This window comes from Nothoprocta perdicaria, unplaced genomic scaffold, assembly GCF_003342845.1.
Source record: "Nothoprocta perdicaria isolate Ctin4 unplaced genomic scaffold, notPer1 scaffold_97, whole genome shotgun sequence".
In the NCBI taxonomy this organism is placed as follows: Eukaryota; Metazoa; Chordata; class Aves; order Tinamiformes; family Tinamidae; genus Nothoprocta; species Nothoprocta perdicaria.
Window position 1 is genome coordinate 1,009,893 of NW_020456276.1, and position 12,940 is coordinate 1,022,832.

The 12,940-nt window shown below is 50.3% G+C and overlaps 1 protein-coding gene across 1 annotated transcript in view; it reads left to right on the forward strand.

Moving 5' to 3' along the window:
• The first annotated feature begins 73 nt into the window (after positions 1-73).
• The window catches only part of ARL8A (ADP ribosylation factor like GTPase 8A), a 19,527-nt gene continuing 6,660 nt past the window's right edge, over positions 74-12,940 (forward strand). The window contains exons 1-3 of the mRNA XM_026053220.1: positions 74-230; positions 10,081-10,161; positions 11,204-11,277. Coding sequence (XP_025909005.1) covers positions 108-230; positions 10,081-10,161; positions 11,204-11,277 — 278 coding nt within the window. The 5' untranslated portion in view covers positions 74-107. The remainder of the gene's footprint in view (positions 231-10,080; positions 10,162-11,203; positions 11,278-12,940) is intronic.

The following is a 12,940-nucleotide window of genomic DNA, read 5'->3' on the forward strand; positions in this document are numbered from 1 at the left end:
CGGAGCGGGCGGCGGCGGCGGCGGCGTGAGGACAATACCCGCTCGGCGGCACCGGCACCGGCACCGACACCGGCACCAGCACCGGCACCGGCACCAGCACCGGCACCATGCTGGCGCTCTTCAACAAGCTGCTCGACTGGTTCCGCGCGCTCTTCTGGAAGGAGGAGATGGAGCTCACGCTCGTGGGGCTGCAGTACTCGGGCAAGACCACCTTCGTCAACGTGATCGCGGTGAGCGGCGCCGTAAGGGCACCCCTCTACCGCCCAGCACCCCCAATCCGCCGTGCACCCAGACCCCCGCCCGGCCTGCGGCGCCCGGGCCCATCGGTGCGGGGGGGGGACATTGCACGGCCGTGTTTGCACCCCCGTACTTGATTGCACTCCCCGGGGTTGATTGCCGCCCCCTCTCCCCCCCCACCGTCGTTGCAGCCCCTGTGGCTGCAACCCGGAAACTGCTTGCACCCCCCCCCGTCATGATTGCACCCCTCGGTGCTGATCGCACCGCCGTAATTGCAACCCTTAATTGATGCAAGCCTTAATTGATTGCACCCCCATGATTGCCCCCCGGAAATGGCACCCCCGGCGCGGAGGGGCTGCGATGGGGCAGAGTGCAGGGGCAGGGTGCAGCCCGTCCTCCCCGCGGCCCTCAGAAGCCCCAAAGCTGCGTCCTTYCCCCACCCTGGAGCAAATCCCCAGGCCAGGCAGCAAGGCCGCGGCGCCCGCCTGTCCCCTCCCATGCAACGTGCAGAAATGGCTCCGTTGCGCTCATTTTGGGGAGGAGAAGAAAGCGCTTGCTTGCACATGTGGAGCTGGGTGGGGAGAGGGCGAGCTCGCATGGAAGGYGCCAGGCCCTGACCCTTCCCTCGTGCCTGCGGTGCCCATCAGGTGCCCCCGGTCCCCATGGGATGGTCCCCATCGGCTGCCGCGAGCGGCCCAGGCCTGGCTGGCGTCCGTGCTCGCCGCCTCCCGGGTGCGATGGGGCCGCGTCCTTTTCCTTCCTCCCTGCTGCTTCCGCAGGCTGGGAGCAGCGCAGCCGGGACTGGACACCCTGGGGTGCCCGGGGTTAGGGGGTGCTGGCATGCACAGCCCGGGTCCTTTCGTTTTGCAAGAAGAAGCTGGCCGGGGCGGGGGGGTGGTCCCCGGGCGGGCGCTTTATTTCCCTCTCGCATTTCTGCTCGCTGTGCACAGAAATCCCTGCTGCAGCCTGGGCCGCGGCTGGAGCAGGAAATAGCCGTCCGGGATTGAGGGATGCTGCATTGTGGCGCTGGTGGCACTTTGGCAGTCGGGGAACTGCAGGTGTTTTGGAGTCAGGCAGCTCTCTATCTCATTTTAGCTGCCTGGTTTTGCTTGTTTTTGTGTCCCGGAGCTGTAGCCGTGGTAGGAGTTGGATGGAAACTTCTGGGGTCTTCTTTGGGAGAGGTGCTTTGTCATTGCGCTAGCTTACGGCAGGCYGAGTGCTGAGCCTGAGGTGCTGGGGGCTTGGGTGTCCCCTCCACCCCGGTGCCCCACGACCCTCCGGTTGGGCGGCTTGTGCCTCGGGGGCTGCCCGGGCCCTGCTGGGTGTGGTCCCGCGGCGGATGCTCCGGCAGGGAAGGGCTCTGCAGAGCATCGCGCTGCGGCGGCGCGCGGGATGCAGCTCATCCCGGCGCAGGTACCGCTCGGAGCAGCGGGGAGGCTTTGGGATCTTGTCGGTTCCTGCTGGTCATTACATAATATTTTTATTCTGTTGCTGGAGTGCCTGTGTTTCCCTGATGAACCCTCACAAAAAGTGGCTTTTGATGGCARGGGTCAGTCCCAGCGCCTGTGTAGGAGCATCAGGAGGGGGGATCAAGTTGCTCTTACAGTGGCGAGATGTGCTGTGAAACTACACGGTGGCCCCTTGGCTTCGTGGCCTGGGATGACCCAGGATGCGCTGGCTGCTTGCAGCAGGGTAGGACTGTGATGACCATTTTTGAGTGCATCCTCATGGGGTGGAAATTTCAGGCCAACCTTTCCCAGCTTCTCTCTTCCCGTGTGAAACAGCACTTGGCTGGGCTACCTCGTCAGCAGGGCCCACACCTCCCCGTGCCCCCTGGAACTGTTCAGGTGGTCCTTGCCAACAGCAAAGTCAGCATTTGAGGGGTGCTGAGCTGTGGACGTCAAGCCTTTGGAGTTGTTCTGCYTGCAGAGCTGCTCTTGGGATGCTCTGTGAAGTCTTGCTCACTCCTTTTTTGGGGCTCCAACTTGATTCTTTGCACTTCTTGCAGATGTCATGCTTCGTGGGGGGAGCGGCTTGCTGGCAAGATGAAGTCCCAGATAGGCAGGTCTTCATCACAGTGCAGGTTTGGGTTGTTGCCCTCTGGGATTTCATGGAGAGAAGCCGATGCGGATGAGGCTGCCTGGTTCTTCCAGTTCTCCAGCCTGCCTCTCTACCTCCCTCGTGGTCCCTCTTGTGTTTTCCTTGCATGGTGCTTTGCTCTGGTGGCTCAGCTCCAAAGCCAAGTGTGTTCTTCCTGCTCACTCAAGGCCCTGCAGGCTGCTGTGCTGTCAAAGGTGATTTTTGCAGTTCCTGTGGAGATTTTAGCACTCTGCAGCTGCCTTCAGTGAGGAGGTTTTCCCGTTACGCTGAGTGGTGCAGAAATGAAAAACGAAGGCACCCAGTTCTTGCATCTTGACCTTCCTGAAGAGCCTTGTGGCAGAGGGAGGAAGGCCTGAAATGCCCCTGCTGGCCTCTAACTTCAGCCTTTCCTCATCCTGAGCCATTGTGCTGTCAGCTGTCAGATCCAGTGCTCTTTCTTCTAGCAAACTAAGCCGCATCAAAGGTGGGTAATGCAGAGCTTTGCAGGTCTGGGACCCCAACAGTTCAGAGCCACCACATCCAGTAAGTAACAGTCCTCATGGGTGCTACTTCATCCCTTCTGTCTGCATGTTTAATTCTCTTTTTCTGCATCCCCATGCCCCAAGAGGGACAGGGCTGTGCCAAGCATGGTCTGCTTGACGTCTGTGTCTTCCAGTACCTCTGGACCTGCCAGAAACAGCCCTTGGCTGGAGCCCTGGCAAGGCCATGGTGCAGGTGGGAGAGGGATGAGGGCTGTTACAGTGAATAATTGCTCTGATTCTTGGTACAGAGTCTGGGGCATCTGACAACTCCTTTCGTCCCTTAGCTCCATAAGCTGGAGAGTGGTGGGTTTGGGGGATGTCTTCATTCTTCTAGAACAGAAGATGTTGCTGGCAGGGGAATAGTAGGGGGAATAGCAAACCCTTCCAGTGTGACCCACAAGAACACGGGCGGTGCAATTTCCTGGGACTCCTAAGCACACGCCTCATTATCCAGAGCAGAAATTTAAGCAGATTTGAAGTGATTTACCACTGCCAAGACAGGCAGTGACTGAATACAAATAGAAGCCAGACTTCTCCTCTTCTTGCTGTGTACCATCTCTTCTTCATTTGTCGAGAAGCCCAAAATCCACATTGTTGGGTACGGGTAAAGCCGCTTGGATTACTCTGTGCTTCTGCCCTGGACGTTGAGGCTGGTGGGGTGACTCCTGTGGCACCTGGCTCTGGTTCTGGTGTGACGCCAAGCACCGTGAGGCCACGTGATGTATTTTGGGGCTGTGGTGTATCTGGCCTCAGTTTCCCAAGGGAAAAACACATGTAGAGGCTGGGCGGCGAGCGAGACATCTATGCGAGTGAGTCCCATTCRCTGTGTGAGAACAGGGTGGCTGTGTGAGCAACAGGATGTCCAGAAAATTCCGACAAATGACCACAGTCCTTGAATTTTTTCCCCTTGGCAAAAACCAAGGCCTGGATGTAGTGAAGTCCTGCTAATTAAAGAGTGTTGTAACTGTATATTTTTAATTAAAGAGCCAAGGCTTAAGAGGAAGCACCAGCAAGAATGTAAACATGAATAGCTTCAGTGTGGTACAAAGTTGAAGAGCAGCATGAATTAAGAATAATTTAGGTCTTTGATCCTATCTCACAGTGCAGGGCCAGCCTCAAAGATGCACCCAGCTTCAGAGAGCTGAGGACTCTGGAGTACAGCAAGTTCAGGGGGTGCTTTTTCTCTCCGTGTGGCCCTTGCAGTGACTCCCGGTCTCTGCTCTGGCTTCTTCTGCCTGAGATCTCACATACGGGATGTGTCACCACATCTCCTTTACCTCTTTCTTTGTACTCTTGCTTTCTTGTCCCATGGTAAAGCCATGCGCTACCTGGGAAGACGTTGTGGGTAGCTGACTTTGCTTCCTCCTGTACTTTGCGGAAAGTTTTAGGATTTTGAGTGATGGACAACTGCCTCAAGACACATTGGTCTTTGTAAACGAGCTGTCAGGCAACACATGAACCGCAAAACCCGGCATCTGTGCCTGGCTGGTTTAATGTGTAGACACAGGCTCTGTTAGTGGAATGCATTAAAAATCCATTTGCAGGTAAATTTCTATATAGGCAACGTTGAACTTCGGGCATGTGTGGGACATTTCTCCTGCAAATGGGCATCAAGTGAACTGAGGATCAGGATGAGATAGGGCTAAGGAGTAATTTGCTGAATTTCCCTAGCTCCAGCAGGAAAAGTGTATTAGCTCCAGCACTATGAGGGGTTTTTCCTTTTCCCTATCTTTTTCTTTTGCCTCCACTGCCTCTGCTTGCTGAACTCTTGAGATCCTTTCACCTACATACGCACAAAAGTTTCCTTTCACAGCTGCCCAGTTCAGAAAGTCTCGAGCCGACACGTGCTTCTCATCCACGTCCGTAAAGGACTTTTGCATGACTGCTACGAAGCCTGAGACAGAGCCTGGGACTGCAAGAGAAGGAAGAAACTTAACGCTGAAGCGAGCTCTGCCGTATTGCTGGGCAGCCTGTTCACCTCCTGCTTACTCAGSCCACTGCTTGCTTCCCATTTTTGTTGTTTTTGGGTTTTTGCCAGTGCAAAAAGTCGAATACAGTCCTCTTTTCCTCTAAACATGGCCGATGTGCCAACATGAGTCTGCCTGCAGGCTTCGTTACGCGTGCTTTTTGACTATTGACATGATGCAGGTTTTTTTCCTCCTCATTGACTCGACTTCTCAGCAGCTTCCAGCAGGTGGGAGAGTCGGTTTCTATGGGTACTGCTTAAATATTTGCTTTGGTCTCATCTTTACAGCCTTGCAGAAAGTAAAAGTTTTGTTGAATTTCAATTTTAGCTTTTTGAAGCACATGATATACTCCCAAAGGTAAAGCAAGTAGCTGGTAGGAAATAGATGTTTTCTATAGTTCCAGACACAGTGGTTGCCCTGCACTGTTGTAATTTTAAGCGCAGTTTATAGTTTTTCAGCTCTTTTGGGTTTTTTTTTTTCCCTACAGAGATCAGATGCTCTTTCCACCTTGCTGTCCTGGGGTTGTTTGGGAGAATGTCTGCTTTCAGATGAGGTTGTGGAGTAAGCGTGGTTGCAAAGCTGCTCTGACCACACCACACAGCGATCCTTCCATACCCTTTCACCTGCTGCACTGAGGCTTGAGCAAATGTGCATTCTCAGGCCAAGAGGTCTGSAAGGATCTCTCCTGCTTGCTGCATTTCTTCTGCTGTAAGCAGGGTTTCTGCACAGAGAGGCTCCACAAGCAAGTTTTTGTTTTAGGATGATGGACCAGAGAAGTTTGGTGCAGCTTCAGCACTGGGATCCTTGGTGAACTGTGGCCACTGTGCCCGTAAATGGAGAAACAAAACCAAACCAAGAATTTTCTTTTGTCAGAGAATCGTCATTTTCCCGAAAGAAACAGAGCTTCAGTGCTACCCTGTTCTTTATCTTGAATAGTGCGAAAAGCCATTAGCTGCGTTGCAAGGAGCAGGAAAAATTTGTCTTGGAGTGCAGACTGTTTTGGTGGCATCTGTGRGCTTACCAGCAGTATTGATCATCTCGGCCTTTCACACGGACTTCTGGACCAGCAGAGATATTGACTGGTACAATCTGTTGGTTTGCCCTGGGATCTGAGTWCCTTTAGTATAAAGACCTAACTTGKAGGCACTGGTGAGTGTGACACAGTGCAGTTTTGGGTGGTAGCAGCTTGTGTCGCAGGGCAGCACGATGAGCTGGTTGCCCTGTATGCAGTTTCCAAAGTGCTTTGGGCCAGTGATACTGAATTACAGTGATCAAACTGCGAGACGATGCAAAGCCAGACCTCTGCTAGCCTCTTGGCCAGTAGAGGTGTTTAGYRGCTAGTAATTGTAATTGTTGTCACATGAGGTCCTAGCATTGCTTTCAAATACACCCAAGTTTTTCTTGTAGGTATGTGCTTCAGGTTACTGAGCCAGCCTTTTTTTATTTTATTTTATTTTATTTTATTTTATTTTATTTTATTTTATTTTATTTTATTTTATTTTATTTTATTTTATTTTATTTTATTTCACTTTACTTTACTTTATTTTACTTTATTTTCATTCATTTCTTAGTTACGCTGCAGTGGGGGTGACTGCTATCTCTTGGCAGGAAATGAGCTGATCAGGACTTTCTCTAGCTTGCTTCTGAGTGCAGTTTTGACAAGCAGAAGATGCCGGATTTGTCAAGAACAGATCACATGAAAGCAACCAAATCCCCTCTGAAGATGAGGTACCAGCTCCCTGGACGTAGGACAAGAGCAGGTCCTGGCTACCTTGGCTTGAGTGAGATGGTCTAGACAGTTCTGTGTGTTGCTCTCCAAAAGCAGCTGGCAAATGTGGTGTGCAGGGTAGAACTTGCTTCTTTGTACGAGTCTTGTCCTGCATCATTCCTGATCCTGGTGGCTGTGGGAGACATAGGTGCGAATGTGTCTGCCCACCATTTATATCAAACTGTGGGGTTTGTTGTGCCTCTGAACTGTGCCCTGGGTGCCCTGCGTGCTCACAGGAGATGGACTGCTAGTGTTAGTGCTCTGGTCCACCTTTTCATTATGGTAGGATGGATGCATGACTATGGGTATTCCGTGGAGGCAGTGTGCAGTGCTTCTAGATCCACCAAAAAGGATTTAACAGAGAAAGGTACCACTGTTTTCTATCACTGCTCTGTGTTTTCTGTGATGTAGTTCGCGGAGAGAGGATTTTCATTGAACTGGCAGATGAAAGGTGGTGCACGTCTATACCTATTGTGGAGGACAGGACCAAAACTGAGCTAAATGTTCCACTTGCATACCACAGAGACAAGGCGAACTGCAGACTGCAGACCTCTGTACCTGCAGAGGAAAGTCTGGATCTGTAGGCTGTCTACAAGCACAGAGCATAGCATGGTAATGGAGAGCTCGCCAATCATTGGGGGTGTCAAAAGTGTTTCCTGGTTCTCCTTGCTCTGTATCTGCTTGCAGATATGTCCAGGTGTGCTTCTCCATTGTCAAGAGCAGTCATSAGCTGGTCTGGCTGTTCTAGCACCAAAGCTGATCTTTCTTCCAAGGATTTTTGTGCCTTCCGGAGGAATTTCTCCTGTGAGAGTCAATATGTGGGAGTCATCCCCCTAATCTCCAACAGTGTTAAAGGAATTCCTCTGCCCTACTCTTCCCCAGTTGCTCATTCTAGAAGTGCTTTTTGAGTCTTGACTTTGAGACCTTGTTCAATGGCCGGGCCTTGCTTCTTGAGTGCAAAAGAGAACTGAAAAAGGGAAGCGCCGTGWATTTGCAGAACCTTTGGAAAAAGCTAGGAAGCCCCTGCAGACTTGCTGAGGTGGTGCATCTAGAAAACTTGATGACTGAAGACACTRAATTCTTATCAGAGAAGGGCATAACTAGTACTGCTTAACTGTAAGAAAGCCTGGAAAAATCTCTAGCAAAACACTATTTTTATGCCCTTAAATCCCAGGAAGGGTAGATGGGGTGCGTTATGCCACGTGCGGTTGTTTCTGCTCGTTTCTGACATTTGGTGGCCAAAAGCTGCTGTGTTGCCTTTTCTCTCGCCCTGGGAGATAGAGGGAAGGTTGCTCTGCTCTCGGAGCTCTTTAAAATTACATCTCAGGCTCTAAGGTTTCATCATGCGTGTCGTTGTTTTTAGGGGGGATTCCACGAACAGATCTCCCTGCTGGAAGCTGCCTTGGGACATTTGTGAACCAGGCTTGGTTTGATTTAGAATTAAAGTAATTCACCGGGATGAAAAAGCTTCCACCTGGAGCCCCTGATTTCTGCCTCCTTAACAACAGCTTAGCAAGTTGGGCTGAAAAAGCCTGTCCTCATCTGAGCGTATTTTCTTTCTGCTGCTTAGAACGTGGTATGGTCGTTTGCTGTTGACGGAATTTAAAGGAAGCCTGGGGCTTGTGATCTTCCCTTGTTTTGGAAATACTGATTAGATCATTTTTTGGTCAAAGAAATCTAGTCTCACAAAATCACAGAAAGTGATTGGAGTTTGGAGGTGACCTCTGGAGATCCTCTAGTCCAAGCCCTCTCCTTGAGGAGGATCACCTCTGCTGTTCCAAGGAAGTCTTTCCTTTGTTTTCCTGACATCCCGTAGCAATAAGATCCACAAACCGTCCACTTGAATAAAACACATTAGCGCTGGATTTCTGGTGCTGATGACATAAATGTCAYGCTTGTGACATGGCTGGAGTCTACACCGATCACTCTGGGTGGTTGTGTTTCTGAGCAGTGAGCTGTCCCCTCTGGGGACAGACGTGTCAMTTGGATTTGGATGCTCCTCTCCTCCACCTGGGATGCCTTGGGTGTTTAGGTGCCCAGAGATATGGCCCTGCCTGTGCTATGTCAGTTAACCTGGCTGCTGATGCCTGCAGGTCTTCTCACAGCTTTGAGGCTTGACTGGAAAACTCTAGAAGAACAGATAGGCTTTAAAAGGAGAGCAGCATCCTCTCCTTTTGGCTCTAGCACTAGGCACGTGACCCGAAGAGCCAGGATCTCTCCTAAGGCAGCAGAGGGGAGGACTCCTGCTCACTGGCTTTGACAAGACTAACCTAGTTTTGCAGCAGCGTTTCAGTGCTGGAAATCTGTAGTGATTTCATGCTTCTGCCTGACACACTTCTGAGAGCATCAGAGCCAGCCGTGGGGAYTGTCCTGCCCTCCCCGAGGGAAGGTTTGGGGAGGAGAAGAAATCTTAGCAGCAAAGAGAAAGCTGTGTCTGTGGGGAGAGACGGAGTCCTGCGTCTCACTGGGTTACCCGTTCTCACTGCTGGTGGCAAGCGCGTGATGTGACCCACACAGGTCATCATTAGTGAGGATTTGAGGGCAGAAAGACCATACTCAGGGCCGTGTCCCTATTGTACTCACATCAAGGGCACTTTCATATGGGTGGGAAGCATCTGAAAACCCTAAGACCCAGGACCCAGGTGGGAAAGGCTCCACATTTTAGCCTGGGCAACTAATTTAATTCTCCTACCTGCATCTCTTGTATGGACAATGTGAAGTGTAAAAGACCTGGACAGACATGTTGAGAGATATGACAAAGCAGAAGTCACTGTTTTGTAAGCTGGACCCTAAATTATCCAAAGCAGAAAATACATTGAGGCACCCAGGGCTTGTGGCTGAAGAAGACCTGAGTCYTGGCCAAACAGAAACATCTTCCAATAATACCAGCATGGATCATGGAAGCCGTGCTTGGGTTTCTAACTCAACGTTTTTGCAAAACTGATAGCAGAATAGCCTGCTTGGAGTTGCAGGGTGAGCTCTGCTGCAGCACAGCACTGCTGTGGAAACCTCCCATTCTGCTTGCAGGCCAAGAGCAGGATTTTGGTGAAGAAGCTCTCGCATTTTTTTAGCTGCATTGCTTGGAGGCAAAGCGGAGGGCTGTAGCAGGGGGCTCGGGGAGTTTGTGCAGGGAAGAGCCACAGTGGGATTTGGTGGAAGACGTTCAGGCATAGCAACTGCTGGGATTTTGCTGGCTCGCTGGGACATTTGCATTTTCTTTATATTAAGTAAAGATTTTAGTCTTCTCCTGCAAAGCAGGCAATGCTCAGTACGTGACATAGAGGAAATATTTTTCTCCTATAGAAAGAAATTTTGTCTCCTTTGCACTGTTTTTGCTTCTGGTGTGGACAAGGGTAGGGTCGCTCAGTGCCTGTTGCAGGACAGAGCTGGCAGAGCATTTGGGTTGATTTCTGGCCAGGGTATCAGCACTTAATGCCTTATTTTGTTGTTCCCCGACACATCTGACTGTCTGATTTCTCCCTTGCAGTCAGGACAGTTCAATGAAGACATGATCCCAACAGTGGGCTTTAATATGAGGAAGATCACCAAGGGGAACGTTACCATAAAGGTAAGGTGCAGGAGACATCTACATTGGGGGCTTTTAGGGTAAAAGATGGGTTCAAGGGAAACTCATGGATGGAGGAGCAGTTCACAGCTAGCAATGTTGGTCTCTGTCTTGGGAGTATAGTAAGAGGATATCTTTGCCCATTTGGTGTCTTCTCAGGGTATCAGATTGAGCTGGGAACTAACTAATTGTGGGTTAGACAATCTCCTATTGCTTCGACTTCCAAAGGTGGTCAGGTTTGCTTGCCTCAGAAGCATCTCAAAGAGCATATTCTGAGTTTTGAAATAAAAAATGCATTAGCAAAAGGCCAATTCCTCCGGGTTCCTCAGATACTTAGCACAGGGAAAAATCTTGCCAGACTTTAGGGGCTGTCTTAAGCTGTTCCTAAGTTCCTAAGGCTGCTCTTAAGTTTGCAGAAAGCAGTGTCCACTGAGCTCAAAAGTCTGGATAGCTCCAATCAAACTGGCATTTGATTGGACTCTCCTGGCATTTGTGGACTCTCCTGCTGGATTCTGGCATGGTTCTTCTCCAAGTGTGTAGTTCACTAAGCTATTCCCCCGGGAGTCCTTTGGGAGAAGAGCAAAGGGCTGTGCAATGTAATGAGCATGTCGCTAACACAGCATGCACAGTCCATGCCAATTGGCCTCTGGGGTCCCCCTCTGCTTTCTCTTCTTCCATCCTTGGAAGAATAGGCAAATGGATGGGCTGAGATTCCCTCCTAGCTAGTGGGAGGCCTTGTCTCATGCAGATGAGTTGCAGAAAGTGCCAGCATGAAGTTGACCTGTCTGCTTCTCCATTAATGTTCTCTAGATGCAAGTGTAGGGATTTCTTGCTTCCCTGTTGAGTTTGAAGCCTCATCATTGGATTTAAAGTCAAGGAGGAGAGGATGTTTCATTTGTGTATCTGCGAGATGCTCTGTTAGGCCAGTCAGCCACTTTGGGAAGGGTTAAAGGCTGAATGCAAATAGGAAAGTGGGTGAGTAGTGAGAAGTTTCCCTGTCCTGAAGGGCAGAAGAGTGTTTAAAACCTCATTCTCCTCATCACAGCTCTGGGACATTGGTGGCCAGCCTCGTTTTCGCAGCATGTGGGAGCGATACTGCCGTGGAGTGAGTGCCATCGTGTAAGTATCCCTAGGGGCACCCCATCACCCTCTGACTCCACTCAAGGGTGCGGAGTATGGCTGAGTTGGCTCTTCTGGGCCACTTGAACAGTGTAGCAGGAGCCCAAGCAGAGGTGGCTTTCACAGCATTGCCTTTACTGCCAGCACCAGGAGCTGGGTAACCCTGTGAGGAGCTGAGGTGCTTCAGATGAGATGCTGGCATTTCATGGGGTGCTGCAGCTCCTTTGCTACCATGTGGTCACAGAGGTAGCAAGATGACTTTGATTCTCTCCAGAGCAGCACGTTCTCTGCTAGCCGTTGCAAGCTCTTCCCTTTAATTTGACTTYACTTGGCCTTGCCGTATTGCTTGGATTTTACCTTTCTTTGCTCACGTGGCTCCTGTGTACTCTCYGTTAATATGAAAGGCTCGTGGGGTCATTTGTGTGGATCACCCTTTTTTCAGCAGGGTGATTTTAAGAGTGTTTCCAGGTGGCAGCGTGTATGTGCTTCTGGTTGAATCCTGTGTTTTTGCAATACTATTGTTGACCGTTAGCCGTCTCTCTGAGTGTGTCCTTTGCTCATGAATGTTTCAGTCTCCTCAGTCCCGAGCGTCCTGGCTGGAGAAAAGTTTGGCAGGACATGCATGGGAAGCAAGCTACATACTTCTAAGGACAAATATTTACCTTGGAAGCTTAGGCCTGAGTTGTCTAAAACTAGTTAGAAAATCATATTTTTGTGGCCTTCGCCATTTGATCATGCCTTGGGTTTTGGAGGGATCAGAAGGGCTTGATTTTTGGTATTGCCCTTCTGAGCTGTAGACCTGACAAATGAAGGGGAATGAGAGGAGGACATTCACAGCTTAAAAACAGGAGCTGCCTCTCTGACAGCGCAGCTCAGATGTKCGTTCAGCAAATCCCAAGCTCTTCTGAGATCCACAGCTAACGAGTGGAGGAACCTCAGTCCACTTCTTGACTAGTCAGAGGATCAGGATGTTTGTGCTGCTCTGTTTATGCTCAAGCTATTTCTTTGCAGTTTTTTTCTCCCAGAGGRCCTGGTTGGATTCTCTGAGTACCTGTGGAGCTGATGATGTCTTGCAAATTGCCTCACCAGTGCAAACCAGTACTTTGGGCCAAGACCCAACACTTGAAGCCACACAATTGCTCTCGTGACTGGTTCGGAGCATTGCAGAGGTCTTTGGGAAGCCCATAGATGTCTTGGACCTGGTGTTTCTTCTGCAGACCCAGCTGGGCAGTTTAATAATTGATGCAGCCACATAGCAGGAGCACATCTGAATCCAGACCAGTGCTGTCCATGTCTGGGCTRTGTCTCCTAGGCCAGGTTCTAGGGTGTTGCTGGCAGCTTGGCACATTCTACTTGGTGCTTCCTGATTACAAGACATTTAAAACTTGATTAAGAGCCTTCTGCACTGATCACTGCTTATGGGACCTTGGGAAGGWATAAAATAGTGACTGTTCTTGCTCTTGTGAATAGTCATTAGGTTAGGACATTTCCTTGATATTTGGCAGTGAACTTACCTGAAAATAATAAAATCTTGGACAGACCCACATGGTTTTCATTCCGTTTACTGCCTCCTTCCATAACTTCAGTAGATATGTTTCCAAAGTGGCCCATCTTGTTGAGAGGAAATGAAGGAATTGTGGTGGCCATTTCCTCTAGTCCTGCT